This window comes from Vanacampus margaritifer, chromosome 15 (assembly GCF_051991255.1).
Source record: "Vanacampus margaritifer isolate UIUO_Vmar chromosome 15, RoL_Vmar_1.0, whole genome shotgun sequence".
Taxonomy (NCBI): domain Eukaryota; kingdom Metazoa; phylum Chordata; class Actinopteri; order Syngnathiformes; family Syngnathidae; genus Vanacampus; species Vanacampus margaritifer.
In genome coordinates this window covers 16073429-16092480 of record NC_135446.1, presented here as the reverse complement: position 1 = coordinate 16092480, position 19052 = coordinate 16073429, and the positions used below count along the sequence as shown (strand labels likewise).

At 43.3% G+C, this 19052-nt stretch overlaps 3 protein-coding genes across 11 annotated transcripts; 1 reads left to right on the top strand and 2 right to left on the bottom strand.

The window, feature by feature from the left end:
* Positions 1-35: 35 nt before the first annotated feature.
* Positions 36-7434, bottom strand: LOC144035442 (serine/threonine-protein phosphatase PP1-beta catalytic subunit). Of its 2 annotated transcripts, none has more exons than XM_077545129.1 (8): positions 7162-7434; positions 2543-2727; positions 2204-2434; positions 2025-2129; positions 1868-1939; positions 631-782; positions 431-565; positions 36-346 (listed from the first exon to the last, which is right to left on the bottom strand). In XM_077545129.1, the coding sequence occupies exons 2-8, from the start codon at positions 2640-2642 to the stop codon at positions 242-244; spliced, it is 900 nt and encodes a 299-aa protein (XP_077401255.1). In that variant the 5' UTR covers positions 2643-2727; positions 7162-7434; the 3' UTR covers positions 36-241. The 2 variants fall into 2 exon arrangements, with proteins under 2 accessions (XP_077401255.1, XP_077401254.1); XM_077545128.1 differs by having other exon boundaries at positions 2543-2674; positions 7162-7431.
* Positions 7435-9376: 1942 nt separating this feature from the next.
* Positions 9377-16831, top strand: rela (v-rel avian reticuloendotheliosis viral oncogene homolog A). Of its 6 annotated transcripts, none has more exons than XM_077545123.1 (10): positions 9377-9531; positions 10741-10776; positions 10890-11035; positions 11321-11466; positions 11821-11912; positions 12926-13060; positions 13872-14267; positions 14353-14433; positions 14478-14585; positions 14945-16831. In XM_077545123.1, the coding sequence occupies exons 1-10, from the start codon at positions 9525-9527 to the stop codon at positions 15793-15795; spliced, it is 1998 nt and encodes a 665-aa protein (XP_077401249.1). In that variant the 5' UTR covers positions 9377-9524; the 3' UTR covers positions 15796-16831. The 6 variants fall into 6 exon arrangements, with proteins under 6 accessions (XP_077401249.1, XP_077401251.1, XP_077401252.1 ...); XM_077545125.1 differs by lacking the exon at positions 9377-9531 and having other exon boundaries at positions 10628-10776; positions 13872-13976; positions 14055-14267; XM_077545126.1 differs by lacking the exon at positions 9377-9531 and having other exon boundaries at positions 10628-10776; positions 13872-13976; positions 14052-14267; positions 14499-14585.
* Positions 10119-18839, bottom strand: c15h11orf68 (chromosome 15 C11orf68 homolog). Of its 3 annotated transcripts, none has more exons than XR_013288440.1 (3): positions 18707-18839; positions 17167-18267; positions 10119-13095 (listed from the first exon to the last, which is right to left on the bottom strand). XR_013288440.1 is itself a non-coding variant. In XM_077545130.1 (2 exons), exon 2 carries the CDS (start codon positions 18190-18192, stop codon positions 17482-17484), a length of 711 nt encoding a protein of 236 aa, XP_077401256.1. In that variant the 5' UTR covers positions 18193-18267; positions 18707-18839; the 3' UTR covers positions 16896-17481. The 3 variants fall into 3 exon arrangements, 1 of the variants encoding a protein (XP_077401256.1); XR_013288439.1 differs by having other exon boundaries at positions 10119-13092; XM_077545130.1 differs by lacking the exon at positions 10119-13095 and having other exon boundaries at positions 16896-18267.
* Between the last annotated feature and the right edge of the window lie 213 nt (positions 18840-19052).

Sequence of the window (19052 nt, the reverse complement as noted above, 5' to 3'; positions counted from 1 at the left end):
TGTGTGTGTGTGAACAGACAAAAACGACCCCACAGTTTGTGTACAGTATTTTGTCACATTTTTAATATTTGAAGGTTACATAGATGCGAGCGGGCAACATTTGGGTAGACGAGAGGCAGTTCAGTTGGAGATAAAGAAAAAATGGGCTGTCTTTTTTTTCCGAACAGTTGATGGATTTTTGTGCCACGAGAAGCCGACGCCAGACGACGCTGACGCTCCTCTTCTCTTCTTCTGTCCTCCTTCATCGCTTTTTGGGAGGTTGCGCTGTACGGGGAGGAGTAACGGGCCGGCCGGAGTTCATACCGCCGTACTGGTACTTTGCTTTCTTCTCGGAGGGCTTCAGGATCTAAATAACACAACCGTTTTTTTTATTTTTTTTAATAAATGATGTTTGCCTGCTTCTTCTTAACTGCAGTTTTTGAGTGGGCACCTGAAAGGAACACATGAGGGTTTCGTCCACGCTCATCATGCCGCCGGCGTTGTCGAACTCGCCGCAGTAGTTGGGAGCTGAAAACAGCGTTACCAGCTGCCTCTTTGCAAAGAACTCGTAACCGTCTTCCACCACCTGGGGGCGCCACATCGTCAGTAAGTATCACAATCACGTGTCATAGATACGTCGCCTTTTCGAACCTGGTGGGCTCTGCAAATGAGGTCCAGGTCGTGCCGATTGAGGAACTTGCTGACCACGTCGGCTCCAAACGTGAAGGAGACGCCGCGGTCGTTTTCGCCCCAGCCCTGCACGTCCTTGTCTGGATCCGACCACAAGAGGTCGCACAGGAGGCCTGGAGGATGGTACTGGACGGTTTAAAAATGTTTCCACTGTTTGTGTGCGTGGCGTGCACGTGGGCATGCGTGCGTTGTCAACTTGTCACGTGCACACAGCCACTCCAGACCATAAAAGAGGATGTGGGGCAAAAAAGGCAGCGAGAGTGTCTGACTCCCTTAAAAGGAGAAGAGGCAGGTTTCATGACAACACAAGCGCTATCACTCCGAACAGAACATTTAAGGTACACTTAAGAACACAAGATGAAGGTGTCCAAGTTTTAATTATAACGAAAAATCTATGTATTATAAAAAAAAAGATTGTGATCCATGTCATGTGCAAAGACATTAAAGCAATAGTGCAGCGGAGTCAGTTTGCAGGAGATCAATGGACCGCTGAAGACGTAAACCAAGACAAGAATGGAAAAAAATGAACACATGAAAAATTTGTGAAAATATAAATATAGCCATATATCATTTCGTATAATGATGCTTACCTTTACTTTGCCACGTTTTGAATTAAGTAGTTTTACTGCTCACTTGTCATATTCATATTTCATAATAATACCGTAAGTAGGATGGCGTTAATGTGTTGATAGTTTTTTAATTAATGCTGAAAAAAGTTGTTCATCATGAAATCAGTTTTAGCCCCAAAAATTTTTAAAGGAAGATTTGTTACTAAAAGTTGCTAAATGATGTAGTCGTACACCATTAGGTTAGTTGCACAGTAGTATTAGGAAGCACAACAAAACTTCGACTTAATAACTATGTTGAACTTTTTCCTTTTAACACGCAACTCTGATGACATATAGCATTTGTGGAATCTGAATTAAGCAGCAAAATCCACCGTTTTTTGTCCATCTCAGGGGAGTGCCGTTTTGCCACTTGCTGCTGACTGAAAACGACATCACGGTTGCTCAGGTAACGACCAATCGTGGCTCACCTTTTCCTGAGTTTGGCCAATTATGTGACGTTTGCAAGCTGGGCCATATGAGCGGTCATGACTTGAGCCCTCAGCAAGTGTGATGTCATTTTCAGTACAATTCCTATTGAAATGTCCATCCAACTTGTTTGACAGCATGCTAGCTTTAAAGTGTCCACCAACCTGTGTCTGGCACATCTGTGGGTCTCATGATGCGTCTAATCTGCTCCATAGACTGCAGGTCAGGGGACAGACCTGTGGGGCGGTATCGTGACACCGCATCATGAGTGGCCGGGGCCTCTTTACCCAACACGGCCCTTGTCCAGACCCCCCGGCGTACCTCCGTGGCAGCAGAAGATCTTCTCGTCCACAATGGCGGCGATAGGCAAGCAGTTGAAGCAGTCGGTGAAAGTCTTCCACAGCTTGATGTTGAACCGCCGCTTGCCTGAGAGATAAATAACAGGGTAAGTGATAACGCCGTACGTCGGCTGCAAGCTCCGCCGAGGCGAGCGCGCTCACACTCGTCATAGAAGCCATAGATGCGGTTGATGGAGGCGCACTCATGATTGCCCCGCAGCAAGAAGAAGTTCTCGGGATACTTGATCTTGTACGCCAGTAGCAGGCAGATTGTCTCTAAGGACTGCTTCCCCCTGTCCACGTAGTCGCCCAGGAACAGGTAGTTGGCCTCTGGGGGGAAGCCGCCGTACTCGAAGAGCCTGAGCAAGTCTGTGTACTGCCCGTGGATGTCACCTGGAGGGAGGGGAGCACGCATGGGACCAACGGATTGGTTAAAAACAGACAAAAGGGGTGGGGGGGGGGGGTCGTTGACGGTCAAGCCAACGGACGGGCGGCGCTCACCACAGATTTTGAGCGGAGCCTCCAGCTCCAGAAGAATGGGCTGACTAAGGAAAATCTCCCGGGACTTGATGCAGAGGCCCCGCACCTCGGCCTCCGTCATCTGGACGATCTTCCCCGGACGACATCCTCGCACTGGGGACGCGAAAGCAAAGTGTAAATGACACTCTTAGTCTCCTCCATTCATCCTGAAATACAGAGTTGGCGCGTTAGCTCTTCTCATGTGTATACAGTTACTTTTCCAAAGGCTACGCTTGGACTTTGCTTGGAACTTTGCTGTCATCATTCACGCTAAAAACAGCTGGGTCAAAAGTAACTCAATATGGGTGAAAAAGGGCCCAATCCAACTTTTTTTTTACCCAAAATTAAAAACCCACAAAAATAACCACAAAATGTTTATATATATATATTTTTTTATTTTTTTTTATTACTTGGGTAGTCACGGATACCGATACGAACTAGTACTTTTAAATAATACCCCCCCCCCCCCCCAAAAAAAAAACAATGACAGATTGATATCTCAATATCACATTTTTCCTTAAAAGTGCACGAAATTAATGGCAAGCTTCTATTCTTCAAATTTCTAGCTCTTCATCATAAAACAGCCAATTCTGTTATCGGCTGCCATCACGAGTTTTATATATATAGTAAAAAAAAAAAATTATTACTTGGGTAGTCACGGATACCGATACGAACTAGTACTTTTAAATAATAACCCCCCCCCCCCCAAAAAAAAAAAAAACAATGACAGATCATTTTAAAGAAAGACCTATATATCTCAATATCACATTTTTCCTTAAAAGTGCACGAAATTAATCGCAAGCTTCTATTCTTCAAATTTCTAGCTCTTCATCATAAAACAGCCAATTCTGTTATCGGCTGCCATCACGAGTTTCCTTAAATTTTGTATAAAACCCCCAAGATTGGCTTTTTTTGGGCTGTTCCATTTGACCCAAATATTTGGGTTGAATTAATAACTCAAAAAGTTGGGTGGGTCCTTTTTATGTGTGTGAGTGAGATAGAGAGAGGCTATGTGTGAAACAAAAAGGTGTGTTTGCGTGTGTGCGGGCGGCCGTGTGTCAAGTGAGCGATTTGACGCCCCTCCCTCTGAGTTTCTGCGCTGACGTGCTTACAGATTGGGCTGCTGGATCAACTGACAAGTCAGGACTGATATAGGACAAACAAACACACACAGGGGCTTGCCTTTCAGCCGCTAGCCGAGACAGACACACTTTTTTTTTCTCCCACACACATAATGACCTTGACTTTGGGACGTACCATTATGAGCTTGTGCCAGGGATGTATCCCAGCATTCTTTGTGACAATATGAAAAAAGTGGACGTCTTGCTCCCACACACACAAAACACGTCTCATCGCCATGGCAACCCAGCAAGAGCAATTTCCAGCATACACGGTGTCGGCGGATGAACACAAACCACATGTCGTAATACAAACATTTCCTCAAGCTTTTTTTTTTTTAAGTTTGGAATGATTCGATCGCCCCCCCCCCCCCCCCACCTCGTCCCCCCCACCCCTCTTGTTCAGATGCAAAGTTGTCAAAGGAGAAGCGAGGGCCCCGCCGATGTCAACCCGGCCATCATCGTCTCACTCGGCTCATCTTTGCTGAGGTACTATTTGGAAACGCGCTTTTCCACAATGCATTGGATGAAAATCCTAATTTTCTGACCAATTACGTGATATGAGATCATTTCTCACTCTCTACTGCATGCCTGTTATTATATTAGTTTGTTTAAAAAAAATACTTGTTAATTGTGCCAACTTACATGTGCGCGTGCTTGCATGTGATGAGAGGGTGTGAGGAAAGTGTTTGTGTCTTATGTGAATCACTACAAATATATATATATTTTTTTTAAAGTACTTTTATAAGCACTTTCACTGAATTTTTGTTGTTTTTATGCACATTTGCCTCAGTGCGGGAAAGAGGTCATAAGTTCACATTTGGTTTTCTCCCACTTGGCCCGACTATTTTTTTCCACTCATTTCAGAGGAGCAGCGTTCGTCTAAAGAGCGAGCCGGGCCATATATGGGCATCACTTCGAGAAGTCGGCTGTCAGGACAAAGAGGGAGTGCTTCAGGTCTCCTCTCCTCGACGATGGAATGAGAACTAGACGAGCCGGCATAGGGAGCTTCGAAGAAACGCACGCGCCAAGCCAGGTGTGTTTCCTGTCTGATGCTTTCCAAACGATTACGTAGTCGTCGTCGGTGCTACTGCTAGGACCTGCGCTGTACTGCAGTGCAAGCGTTTTTCACGGGATCTACGTTCCATAAAGTTTTCAGAATCTGAATCAGACAGTGCTTGAAATAGACCATGACTGTGCATCCCCAAGCTGGAAGGACTCAAGAGTAACTAGGAGGGAGAAAATGCAAAGCAATGTCCTGCACAGGCCGTTTTGTTCCACCATTGACATTTCAAGAAGAATAAGCGTCTTTGTGAGACCTACCAAACAGAGAACGGAGGGGGACTACGGTCTGGAAGAAGAGGGTCCAAGTCCTGGCCGAGCCCCCTTTGCCAGAGGGGGCAAACACTCCTCGACACACAGGCGCCGCCATTGTTTCCGCAACAGTGCGCCGTGCCGGCAATGCAAACTACGCAGCTCCAAAATGTCATCATTAAGAGTCTCTCAATCACCAGGGCTATAAATGAGAGATTTTGCTCTTAAACGTTTAGATTTGTGCACAGGCGGACTTGGCAGTCACTTTTGACTTCCTGTCCGTAGTGCCGCTGAGAGAAGAATTGAACCCCGGTACTCGTCACCGCTCGGTTTCTTAGTATCACGGACAGCTGTGTGTGCTGACATTTAGTAAGACAGCTCTGTTGCTATGTGTATCTATGTGTCCGCCATCATTGAAACAAAACACTAACATGTATTTTGGTCTGTAGACGGTGACGGGATGTACAGTGTTCTGACACTTATACCATTTTAATTGGTGTTTGTTTGTTTTTACAGTATACAGTGAACTCCACGCATAGTTGCGGTTTGGTGGCCTCTTTCTTGGTGCCAAGAAATTGTGCTGAAATTTCATGTACTGTTAAGTGTTCAGTAGAGTAAACATTTGCTAATTTGACATAACCTACCACCAAATTGTAATCCCACTACAGTGTGGTCAATGATAAACAAAGCTGCCGGTGCAATTTCAGTCACTTTACGGCACAAACGGTAACCGAGAGGCAGCAGCAGCTAATGCTACACTGATTGGCTGACTCCCACATCAATCAGCAGGCCCCGCCTCTTGAAACCACACACATTCAAAGTCACAGATACTAACAAATATAATGTACCTCACACGCACATTTGCATTGGTATTATGCGTAAAGCTTCAAAATATATAAACAATTAAATATACGGTCGCTATCTTGTGACTTCTCAGCTGCTAACGTTGTCAGAATCAAGTCAATCCAGTCAATTATGTAACATGCCCAATCAATCTGGATGGTGATTAGGCTGTGCTGCAGTCGTGCACATTGTGTGCAAACTGTTCAATATTTGTTCAGAAGCTCAGTCCATGGCGTGTTTGCAAAAGACACAAAGCAGCCATGTTTTTGTGTTTTCTGCCTTGAGATAAACGAACCACACAGACAAGACTGATGCGGCCGACCAGATTGCACCAGCAGCAAAGATGATGGGTTCCAGAATCAACCGCAATAGGTGAAAATCCGCATTAGACTTATCTTAAAAAACAAACTTGTCTTTGGACATGCATGTGCAATGAGTGTCAACAGCCCTTGCGTTAATGAACGTGCTCATTGTGTATCGTGATGTGGCTCTGCTTTACTATATCCGGTGTATTAATAAAGTGTAGAACAGTATGCTGTTAAAAAGTAAATGTAAAAAAAATGGCTAATATAGAGGGAAAAGTTGTACAATGACAAATTTAATTTATTCCGCCTTCTTCCCATGTAAACATAACATGCGCGTGTCACATCCCCTTGAAAAACAACTGCGATTCTTCTTAAGACTGCTAGAAAATTCAACAGGCGCAGCCCGTTTTAAGTTGTTCCCTATCTACCAGAACCGATTAACTGTGCTGACACTTTCGGCGTAGGATATTGACCATGTTACGTTCCATATTTGGGGGGAATAACACCAACTTTTGTGAGTGAGGCGAACCTGAAGCTGGCGCCCACCACTGAGCTGCTGCGTTCAAGAAACACGAGCAGCATTTTTAAAAATAGGACGCCAACTTTGCTGTGTTTGATTTCGGCACGCGTCAGTGATGACATCATGTGTAAAGCGCTTGTAAAAAAAGAAAAAAAGACGTTGTCAGAACGTTAATAACGACATTTACCCCACCTAGCGTCGGGGTACATACAGTCAACGGCCGCAAAACGACAACTTTTTGTTGCCACGTAAACGCCACACATCGGTGGTAAAGATTTAAGAACCGATTTTAAAAAAAAACGTGTAAATACAACATAAAGAAGGAAAAGGGGAGGATTCGGCTTAAAGGTGCGGCTGTGATTTCACCAGCAATACATTTACCCCCCCCATTGCCATTAGCAAGTCGAGCAAAGCTTTAAGCTGTTGGCCCCTTGGACCATAATAGGGGGACGCAATGTCACGAATCGCAAAGGAATCGGCGTTGAAAAGAATCCCACTCACCCTCTAAAAGCCTGGAAATCAACGAGTCCACGTCCAACTCCCCCTCCGCCATTTCTGTTCCGACGAGCTCGCTTGCGCCGCAGAGTGAAGGAGGCTCGGAAGGAAGGTACCGCCTCACTGGTCTCAAACGCACCACTGACCTCCCCGGCACAGCCGTTTATGACATGCCTTGCGCTGCCTTTAAAGTCCCTTGCATACGTAAACGCACTCACGCGACGAGGGCGTCGATTCAATCGGCCACAAGTCGATCGAGAATGATCCAAAGCGACTAGTTTGGATATGACGTATTTATTACACGTTTTCGTGATAATTACAAGAAACTGTCGTATGTCCTACGATTGAAGAGAGGCCATGAAGGCATCATTCTAGCTTCTGCCTTGGCGACCATAGACATCAAATATACATAAAGCCCGCATTTGAGCTGAGATACGTCAGTGCGTCTGCCATATTGTGTGTATGAGGCACCCCATGTCTTACTACCCCCCACACGCACGTTTTGTGCAGTGGTATAACGGCTACATGCTTGTAGTGATGTAAAATTCAAATAGTTAACTTCTAGCAATAATAATCGACCACGGCTCATAACATAGGTGCCATTGTAGTTTGTTCCGTGGAAATGCCATTATTTTGTTCCAGTCACACAAAAAACAAAATAAAAAAATCGGAACATGTTTTTAATATTAAAACTAGCACTCTACTCTAGTATTGTACTTTATTTAAAATAAAAAAAGACGGACTGTTGTCGCATAATTTAATACAATAAAAGTAATTAAGCAGTTTGCCCAAGTTCAATTTAGTTGTATTTAACTTTTATGTGTAATACATTTGTATTTAATCTTTAAAACTTGCTTTTACATTTTAATACAATTACTTCATTTTTATGTGTATACATTTTAAGTATAGTTTTGTTTCCTGTATCTAAGCAGTTTCCGTGTTCAATGTGTGGATTATGTAATGGTAGAGAATTTCTATTCATATTTATTTCTTTTTTAGGGGGTTGGGACTGTAAAAACTTACATTCTTGACCTGTTGTGCTTTTCAGATGACGATGTTAAAATTACTCGCCTACGTCGCCATCTCGTGGGCAAAACGTGGAGGCGTTGTCGTATCCTCGCCCTTCCCCGGCCTACACTTTCTTTAGTTGGGCGGCTTGGGCCGATACAGTTAACAAGTAATAAAACATAAAAATTGTCAAGAGATGACATGTGTGAGCGACTATTGTCCTCTACACTATTTTTGGTCATGTGTGTTAAGATAAACAATCAACTATGAAACTATCCCCCAGACGATGACTTAATTCAATCGGGAGTTGTGGTTTAAAGCCTCTCCCACGCGCACACGATCGTTTTCTGATCCTCAAAGTGCGTCATCTGGGTATTTCCGCGCTGTTTAAAGTGGGCGGTGACGAGCCCTGCCAGTTTGCCATAAAGCGCGACGACAATCCAACCGGAAAAAAAAGAACTTCGTTTTTATAAAAAAAAATAAAAGCTTTAACTTCCTGTTTACAATGCATGCTCCCTTTTCTAAAATAAGAACTGATGCACAGAGTGCTCATTTCAATGAGGTGAATCCTAAATTTCAGCTCGGGACTTGCAACAATCGTTGACACTAACTAAGTTAAACCTCATCCCAATAGTAATGCGGAGGGAGCGTCATGATCTGGGACCACTTTTCTCCTACAGGGCCTGGACACATTGCCGTCATTGGTGTAAAAATTAATTCCCAAGTTCATCAAGATATTTTGCAGGATAACAGCGCTCTCTCTCTCTCTCTCTCTCTCTCTCTCTCTCTCTCTCTCTCTCTCTCTCTCTCTCTCTCTCTAAAAGTGCAATTTGAAATTTGTTTTCTTTTGGGGAAAGTGTAACATCAATAGTTTCACTTGAAAGATCAATTTTTCACTTTTGTGAGTAATGAAATAGTTTCTATGGTAATAGTGTATTTAGCAGATCGTGTGCTATAGTGAGGATCAGATCACATTTTGTGACTAGTAGTTTATGTAGCAATACTTAAAATTCCAAAGGGTTGAGTTATTTTCCTTGTAACTGTGTAATTCTCCCCGCCCTCTTCTATAGGTAAATACTGTCGCGATGTCGTGTCTTTAAGTTCAGAACAATAGTGTTGTTGCCTTACCGGAAAATGCGTGTGTTGTTTTCACATGCGACTTGACACTACGTCCCAACTCTGGGCCGTAGCTTGGTGGGTGGAGAGAGAGAGAGAGCGAGAGAGAGAGAGAGAGAGAGAGAAGGAGGCGACACTAGCGAGTAGTTCCGAATTGAGACGCTTTTTCGCCAAGACTTTGCACCTTTGGCGCTCGCAACCTTGACAATAGGAGCCCAGAGAGTCCGAAGGGTGTTGTGAGAGCCATGGCCAGTAAGTGAAGTCGCTTTCGTCCGTTTTGCTGCGTGTTTGCTCACTTTTTTTTTTTGAAGCGCGGAGGGTGGAGTGGGGTGAAAGTGGACGGGGTGTTGTTTTGCGCCCAGGGGAATCCCCGCGCAACTAGTGGATTGTCAACGTTTGTTATTCCTTAATTACGTACGCGTGTGGGATCATCAAGATCCTCAACAACTCACCTTGAAATGATTACCCTTCCTGGTACAGTATGAGTGAATGTTGAGTTGGGGGACGGGCCTGTTGGGTCACGTATTTCCTACTACGACTATCGAGGCCAGAACGTCGTTTGAAAACGAGGTCATTTAATATTGAGCAGTTTCGCTTTGGGACATACTGTTGAATATTTCACGTCCATTGGTATTTTCCTGCGTTTGAACTATGCACCCTCCGTTCGGCTAAAATGGAAGCTATCGGCTATTATTGTATGTGGTGCCAGTTTGGGGTGAAGTGTGATCATAAATTACATTGTGAATATTGAATCTATAATCGAGGGTTCTCAAACTTTTTAAACCAAGTAAATTTCTCTCTCTATATATATATACATAAACTCACTAAGCAAGCCCCAGTGTCCATCTAAAATTTTATTCCAAAAAGTATATCACTGAAACATGTACAGTTTGAAAATTGTGACAATACTGCGTGTAAAGAAAATAAAAACAACACTACATAATAATCCAATCCAAATGTTTTGCACATAAAACTTACATGAAAATTGTACTGAAAAAAAAGTTTCAAAGCAGTTGTTCAAGATTGAATGCAAACGTTTACCGATAATTGTCATCACCGGGTTTGTCTTCTTTTTAACAAATGAAGGATGCAGTCTAGTGCAACTGTGTGGCTAACAAATGTTATGCTAATTTTAAATAAATAAAAATACCATTGACATTTACTAAATGAAATCTAAAGTGAGTCTCAATTTTTTTTTCACCAAGTACTGGATTTAACACAAAAGTTAAATATACAACTGAGCTGTGCTTAAAAAAACTACTGGACACAATTTCACAACGTGTCATTTCAAGTCAGCATGTTCAGTGTATTTCTGTGACCTTTGAACTCTTAGGACACCTCCACTGAGACCACACCAAGAATGAGAAGTTCTTACCAAGCCACAAAAATGTGCTGAAATGATTTTCCATGTGTTGCTCTGGCATTTTGTGCGTTTCAAAATTCCCCTTGTGTCCATCCCAGGTGTGTACGGATGGCCAATCAACACGCTCAACCCAGGTAGGATGAATCATCAGGACAAAAAAAAAACACGAGTCCACACGAGCCCCACGGTGACCCATGCGAGATGGTCATTTGGTGTATTTCAACCACGTTGTTGTCGCTCTGTCAAGTCCAAACAGCGAGCCCCCGCATCGAGATCATCGAGCAGCCGAAGCAGCGCGGGATGCGGTTTCGATACAAGTGCGAGGGGCGCTCTGCGGGCAGCATACCTGGGGAGAAAAGCAACGACACCACCAAGACTCACCCGGCAATTAAGGTGAGTTCACTTGCTCCGTGAGGGAATTGAGAAAAACAGTACGCAAAAAAAAAAAAGTGTTTAATTAGTAAATATAGAACAAAATATGTTGCTAAAATACTTTTATCATTTGTCCAACAAAAGTCAAGTAGCTTAATGCTAACATATAGTACTAAAAGCCATAGACGGGCTAACGGAAATAAGCAGACGTTACCATGTTTATAAACTTCATATAATTGCTACTTTACCACCTGCCTCCTTTTATTCACGATGCTTTTTTTTTTTTTTGTGTGTGTCACGGCCCAGGTGCACAACTACAGCGGCCCCCTGCGCGTTCGCATCTCCCTGGTGACAAAGAACACGCCGTACAAGCCTCATCCACACGAGCTGGTCGGAAAGGACTGCAAGCACGGCTACTACGAGGCCGACCTGCAGGAGAGGCGGATACACAGGTACGCAAATTCTGCATATTCAAGCGAGCTTCTCGGAGTTTGAGCCACGTGTGAGTGGCTGTTTTTTTACGAACGCCACCCTGGGTGAGGCTGCAGTCAGCCACCTGTTTGGCACTCAAAGCCGGGTTGATCATTAACAGCACAGATTGGCTCATGGCATGTTTGCCTTTTACACACGTCAGTCAAACCAAAAAAAAAAAAAACGTTTTGGAACTTTAATTGCTGTCGCATAATTTGCAACATGAATATTGAACCAATAAATGAACTGTGTTCTGCCTGTCACTATACGTCACTGCTAGATGAACATTCATTAGTTGTAAATAACAAATCATTTTTAGGAAAGTGTGTTTTCAGTTTTCAGAATTTGGGCATTCAGTGTGTGAAGAAGAAGGATGTGATTGAGGCCATCACGTGTCGGCTGCAGACTAACAACAACCCCTTCAACAGTAAGTGGCGGGCATTTTGTTTTTGAAACATCGCCGCTGCTAATGCTAACAGTCAATGTAAAATTACATTGACAGGTTAAGAGACCATTAGCATTGCGTTCCAGCAGGGATATTCTCTCAAATGATAAATATTGTTGGAGGTACATGTACAGAAATGTAATATAACACCGGGGAGCAATTTTTATGCTGATTAAATCTAAAATTGCAATGCTGATTCCAAAATTGCTGTCAGTTTTTCTAGTGTGTCAAGACTCAAAATTCCACTGATTCGCTGTAGTAAGACTGTAGTAAGAAGAGCTGATTATGTAAACAGAAAGCTAGCATAGTAGGAATTAGGAAGATTAGTGCCTGTCTTTTCTCTTAACTTTGTAACCATGGACATACCGTTTTAAGTTAGATTCCATTTTGTCTTGTTTTTTTATTAGTATTTTTTTTAATCAATGCTTGTAACTCTTCCATCTTGGGCTTTTAATGTATTTTTATTTATTTAGAAAATGTAGAGTTGATGGTGTGATAGAGAAAAATTTAGATCAGTTTTGTATTCTGCACCCAAAAAATAGTTCAAACCGCTGTCAGGCCTAACTCAACAAAAATGGTGTCCCCCAGTGTAATGCTCATCATATATTCTTCCTAAACTGAGAAAAAAACGAACAGCATTCTTGTACTCCAACCAGTTCTTATTTATTTTTATTGATTGCTATTATTTTAGTTTATATATATATATATATATATAATTATACTATTTTTTTTTCTGGCTGTCATGTTATATTAAAATTAAAATTTTGATTAATTGAATAAATACTAAGTTTTAAAATCAATAAACAATCGTGTTTACTGTTTATTATTATTATTATTATTATTTCTTGCGCAATCGCCTAGCCCTACATTCACCTGGAAGTCGACTCTCTGCCTAATGTTAAACATAATGAAAGCCATTAGCCGCCTTCTGACTGGACACGCAGCCGGACCGTGCGCCACACCCTCATCCTCTCCCTGCTGTCTTTTGGTTGCAGTTCCCGAGGCCAAGGTGTGGGAGGAAGAATTTGACCTGAATTCGGTGCGGCTCTGCTTCCAGGCCTCCATCACGCTGCCGACGGGGGACCACTTCCCGCTGGAGCCAGTGATCTCGCAGCCAATCTTTGATAACAGTGAGTGATGTGACTTGTACACGTAGCGCCATCTGCTGGATTTTTAGAGGCATGAACTCTGGTCATGATTTTTATTTTCACCCAAAATAAGTTTCAAGATGACTCGTGACATTTTTTCTTGATTTAACACACACGCAGCATCTAAAATCTTTTTTAGTAACAGCATCAGTTTACACCAAATCTTTAGCACCTCCACGAGAAAGGACATTTATTTTTTTGGGTTACAAAAGTAATCAAATTTCATATTGAGTGAATGTCATTGAGGGTATTTTTATTGTCATCAAATGTCAAAATGGGTCAAATTTGGCCCAAGCAGTGTTCAAGCCAAGGTTATTATAGTAAACTTAATCTAAAATTAAATCGTTAACAGAAAAGAATTTTAAAAAAATGCCTTAAAAAAAAAAGCTACTTCTTAAATGAGCAAAACAAACTGATCGTAGCAAATATGTCAGTTTTCGTCTTTGTCAGTTAATATCATACAAGAGCCATTTTAAATGTACTTTTTCGGTATTGCTGTGTACAGATTAAGAAAGGTCAAACAGTTGTTGAGAATTGTAGTTTAATTTACTTTATTACACAACACGTGACTTTTTTTTATTTTTTAAATCTTCTACCTAACAATGCTCCATATAAAAAAAACTTTAAAAAAAAAACTCAACTAAAACAAGCATTTTGAAAGAAGAAAATTACAAACCTGTTTTAAAAACAATTTAAAACAAAACTTAAGTCAAGACAAAATTAACAAAAAAAATAACAAAAATGAAAAATGCAGCTATTTGAACCCTTTTTCAAAATGGTTGTCTTGTCTCAGGGGCTCCAAACACAGCAGAGCTGAAGATCTGCAGAGTGAACCACAACTCAGGCAGCTGCAAAGGCGGCGATGAAATCTTTCTACTGTGCGACAAAGTACAAAAAGGTAAAAAAATGCGCTGGACGGTCTTTTGCAAGGTCCGGTTCCTGTTAAAAACCCACCCGTCCTCTCTCGGCACAGAAGACATCGAGGTGCGCTTCTTCCAAGACTCCTGGGAGGGCAAAGGCACTTTCTCCCAAGCCGACGTCCACAGGCAGGTGGCCATCGTGTTCCGCACGCCGCCCTACCGCGACACCAACCTCAGCGAGCCCGTCCGCGTCAAGGTGCAGCTGCGCCGGCCCTCGGACCGCGAGGTCAGCGAGCCCATGGACTTCCAGTACCTGCCCGCTGACCGGGGTATGTCTTTAAGCCATCCCTCGAACGATTTTGCGGCATAATAATCGTCTTGATTATCGGCGTTTCTTTTGTAAACCCCTTTTAGACGAATACCGGTGTAATGAGAAGCGGAAACGCACTGGCGATATGTTCCAGAGTCTGAAGCTGGGATCTCTGCTGTCGACAAGTAAGACCTGAATTATTGATTCATAATAATAATAATAATAATAGCTCTGCCTGTTGGGATTTCAGGATCAATCCTGCCACCCGATCGACGTCACTTCAGCCCTGCCAGGAGGACAGCCCCAAGCAAACCCGCGTCCATGATGGCACCAGCTTGTGAGTCTGCTAGTTATTGTCTTCGTCGCTCCGCACATGACATTGATCGGGATTGAGAAATTCACATGAACACTGGTGGAAAGTAATGAAATATATCTATGCACTTCCTGTACTTAAGTAGATTTTTCAGATCTCTGTTTGACTTTTACTCCTTTGAAAACTAACCCTTTATATTTTACTCCTTACTGTGTCAAAACAAATAGTATTTTTTTTTTTACTTAATTGGCTGTTTAATCAGTCATCAGAATTTAACTGCCAAATGTCATAATCGGCATCATCAAATCCTTATCGGTTGTCAGTAATGCACGGTAGGTCGCTTCGATGTTTTGTTCATTGTGCTGGTTGTGTTTTTGCTGCAGTTCCACCTGTTGCCACCGGAGCGAAACCGCAGCCCTCCTTCACTCACATGCAACCGAGTCAGATGTTCTCAAGCCAGACCAAGGTGGAGGCCTCGCCCTTCTCCTCCTCCCCTTCCCACTACTCCCCCTCCCCCTCCCACTTCTCCTCCTCCCCCTCCCACTTCTCCACCTCCCCCGCCCCCTCCTGCAATTCAGTCGCAGCCACGAGCCAAACGTGGAAGATCATGGAGAGCTTGAACCTGGGCCCGCAGCATCAAGCCGTCCGGGTTCAGAGTTGCTCCGTGAGCCACCCGTCTGTTTCCAGCCAGGAATACCCCACCGTCAACCTGTCAGACCTTCAGGAATTCTTCCCCAGCAATACCTCGGTTGTCACCCAGGAGCCGTCGGCCCCGCAGGGGAACGCCGCCTCCTCGCAGTCCACCGGCTTCTTCCCCTTGCTGGGCTCTCAGTTCCCCATGGACGGCACTACGGCGGAGGAGGGCATCCCGCAGTTCCCCAGCTTTTCCGAAGCCCAGGCCTCGGGAAACCTGGACAGCCTGGACATGGACGACTTTGTGGACCTCCTGAACCCGCCGGACGAGAGCGTCCACGGCCAGCAAGCCGGCCACTCGGCGGCGGCGCGGAACACTTCGGACCTGGCCGGCATCCCGGGAAGCACCTGGATGAATTATCCCAACAGCATCGTCAACCTGCTCCAGAGCGAGAGCATGATGGACAACAGCAACAACCAGCAGCGGCCCGCCATGCTGGACGAGTCTGACGAGTTGATTTCTGTGGATGAGGATCATCTCATTTCCTTTTTTACCGTGGAAGCCAAGCCGGTTTTGTTTCGGGACACCCCGCTTAATTAAAAGACATTTAAGAACCCTGTTCATCGCGCACGTCTGGAAAGCCCTTTCAGCATTTATTCCATATTCACCTTAAGGTCATTGTGTGTTAGTACACACTTTGTCCTCACTGGTATGACTACTCTAGCATACTAGTTGGCAAAACTACATTAGGTGCTACAACTGTGTCAACTAGCGCACAGTTTTGCCTCACTAGTTTCAGTGATTCTCTTTCTTTTTTTTTTTTCCTTACTCCGCCCCCCTTCAAAAAAAGGAAGAAGACATATTTTTGTGCTATTGAAAAAAATGCTCAGATGTATTTCCTTAGGGCGGACATGAAGGGAACGAATGTAGCTTTAAAAAAAAAAAAAAAAAAAGTCCTGTTGAAGTTTCTGAACATGTTCAGTGTTTTTGTTTAACGATGACAACAAGTCTGCTTTTCTGTCTAGGAATGCAAACAGACTTTAAGGTAAGTCTATGCAGCTATTGCTTCAAATAGTCTGTCTCCTTTGTTACGCGGTAACATAGTGGACCAATGTCCTTTTTTTTTTATATATATATATAGATATCTTGCCAAATTGTAGTCATGTGTTCAGAACCAAATGAAGGGTCTACTAGTAAAAAAAATACAGGCAACATTCACATCTGCTTGTATGGCAATTAACTGTGAAAGGGTTCATGCTTTGTTTGGTCATGTCTCCCCAATGGTGTCATTATAACAACACAAAGCATAGCTTTTACATTAGAAAAAAAATGTCAATTGACAAATTCTCATCTCATCTTATTTGAAATGCCAGAAACAAATGATCAACATATCGTCATTGTAATTTTGAAGCTTCTCAATTATCTTGTGTTCCCAAAAATTGTTTCTCCCACTTACACTTCCAATACCACCACTTCAAAATTCATATTACATTTGGGTTGCTCTCTCAAATGTTGCATGGTGAACACAGATTAGACCCAAAAACTGAAACTGATTTATTGTTTGGAAGCAGCTTCAACTAACTGGAATCAAACCGATTTTGCTTTATTATCTAATAATAAAAAAAAGATGCTTGGAGATGTTTTGCACTTGTGTGACTGTAAATTCATCAAAGTTTTGCAGCAAAATGCACAAGCCAGAGTATTCAAAATATACTGTATTTGGCAACTTCATAACTGTTTATGAAAAAACAAAACGTATGTGTCAATACTTAAAAGAAAATGTGCAAAAATCTGGAGGTTTCCCACCAAGGTAAGATAGATTAATATAGACAAACAACATTCACTTATTTGTGGCGTAGCAAGGATCCCTAGGGGCCCCAAGCAAGAAGGGATTGGGGGCCCTGGCAGATGGGGTTGATATGAGGCACGACAGAGAACCATTCGACAACAACTCTTACTTAATACACTCACCGCTGTCGTTTTCTTTTCTCTTCTCTTCTTCTTCTTTTTTTTCCTTTGGTTTTTTACTCCCAGATGGATAGCTCCTTCATCTTGTTCTTGTTCTTAAATATGTTGGCCCTCTGGGGGCCCCAAGCAATTGCTTGGTTTGTTTGCCTAATTGTAAGCTACGCCTCTGTCAACGGCATGCAAAGATGGCTCCCTCAAAAAAAGCAAAAACGCAAAAGTATTCTCAATCATGCCCATCACAACTTTAAAATGTGCGCATGTCCAACAAAAGGAAGAACTGGATTTTTTTTTCAACAGCTATGACCCTCGTCGTCAAGCTTATATGACATCCAGATTGGTGACTTTGTTGATGATGCGCGAGCGCCTGGGCACGCACTCCAGGTTGAATTTACTCTCGTAGATGGTGGGACAAAGCATCCAGCGGTTGTTCCGGTAGATTCCCAGGTGCGTGTACACGTCAGGCTTGTAGGACATGGGACACTTGACCCCCGAGGCTCGGATGTGAGCGTCCAATTCGACCACTTGGCTCTCGTCGGTGAAGTTATCGTTGTAGACGCATATGACATGTTGGCCTCCTTTGATGGGGTCGTGCGGGCTGACTTTGGCGCTGGAGATCTTGCCGTCCACCACCGCTCTGGCCACGCACTCCCATGCGTGGTCCACCTTGAAGCCGCGGTCCAGGTGCATGAGCCACTTGCCCCAGAGGACGCTGTGGTTCAACGCCAGCTCCTTGACGGTCTCAAAGTTGACCGCTCGCCCGCTGGCCACCAATTTCTCCCAGCTCTCCTGGAGCGCGACTACCTCCCCGGTATTAGGGAAGTAGTCCGGACCCAGTACAGAAATCCAGCCCACACGGCTCACGCCCAGCTCCTCGTCACCATATCGCCTCACTTGCGATGGCCTGTTGCTCTCCAGCCAGTCATCGAACTCTGACATTGAGTTTTCTTCACAGTCGAACACGATCCCAGGGTCCATGTCAGCCGCCATGGCCTCTGCAGCGTAAGTTTCAGCGGGAAACGAGGGCTCCATGTCGCCTTCTAACAGGGACACAGCTTCCTCCTCTATAATGCTCCTGTTTAATCACACTTTCACGGTTGAACAATTCTGTTTAAGATGAAAAAACACAATAGATTAAATTAGTTAAAGTTGTCATCATTTTCTTTTGCATACTTGTTTATCTTGAGCCGAAAACATTTTTACGTTTAGACTTAAGTGCATTTAAGATTCTGTTGTTGTTGTTTTTTACCTTAACATTGAATCAGTACTTCGCCTTCAACCAGTCATCTTTACACACGTATCTCTACTTCTACTAACTTACTGTACTGTAAGTACAGAATGTGAGTACTTTTGCAACCTCTACATTACGAAAAAACAACATGCTTCGTATGCAACTTTGCTAGTTACATTAGCCGCACTAGCTCTTGTTATCAACCCGCCGCGTTCGGCGTGAAACCGTTGTCAAATTAGAGATTTGCAGCTCCAGCATACGATTGCCACCCCTTCCGAATGTCGAAATGGAGTAATGTGAAGTGTAAACTGTTACCTGTTTTGTCAAATGTGGTGAATGGTGATAGGCAGTCAAACCAACGTCAAAACAAACATGAGTTTCCCTTGAAAATATAACCTCCGGCCTCTAGTGGGCGCTGTCTGCCTGTTTGTAGAAGGAGGAGTTAAATACTGTAGGTATTTTTTTTTTAGTGTTCTTCTGAAGATTTTTTTTTAAATGCTTTATTACTGTAGGTGACGTATTTGTTAGTTTTACTCTGAAGCGTAGTCATTTTACTAAATGTGGTAAATAATGCTTTTCCGTTTGGATGAACGTAATGTAATAATGTGACGTTTAAATCGTTTTAATCGGTAGCGTCTGCGCTGGTTGGGCAAATATTTTT

Bases quoted from the DNA above. Each gene is read 5' to 3' on its own strand.
- rela (XM_077545120.1), top strand. From the start codon at position 10,677: ATGATTTTCCATGTGTTGCTCTGGCATTTTGTGCGTTTCAAAATTCCC. The intron at 10,777-10,889 runs GTAGGATGAATC...CGCTCTGTCAAG, and splicing joins AATCAACACGCTCAACCCAG to TCCAAACAGCGAGCCCCCGC. The intron at 14,268-14,352 runs GTATGTCTTTAA...AACCCCTTTTAG, and splicing joins GTACCTGCCCGCTGACCGGG to ACGAATACCGGTGTAATGAG.
- LOC144035442 (XM_077545128.1), bottom strand. From the start codon at position 7,213: ATGGCGGAGGGGGAGTTGGACGTGGACTCGTTGATTTCCAGGCTTTTA. The intron at 2,435-2,542 runs GTGAGCGCCGCC...CCCTCCCTCCAG, and splicing joins GGCTCCGCTCAAAATCTGTG to GTGACATCCACGGGCAGTAC. The intron at 347-430 runs GTGCCCACTCAA...TGTGTTATTTAG, and splicing joins CCCTCATGTGTTCCTTTCAG to ATCCTGAAGCCCTCCGAGAA.
- c15h11orf68 (XM_077545130.1), bottom strand. From the start codon at position 18,192: ATGGAGCCCTCGTTTCCCGCTGAAACTTACGCTGCAGAGGCCATGGCG.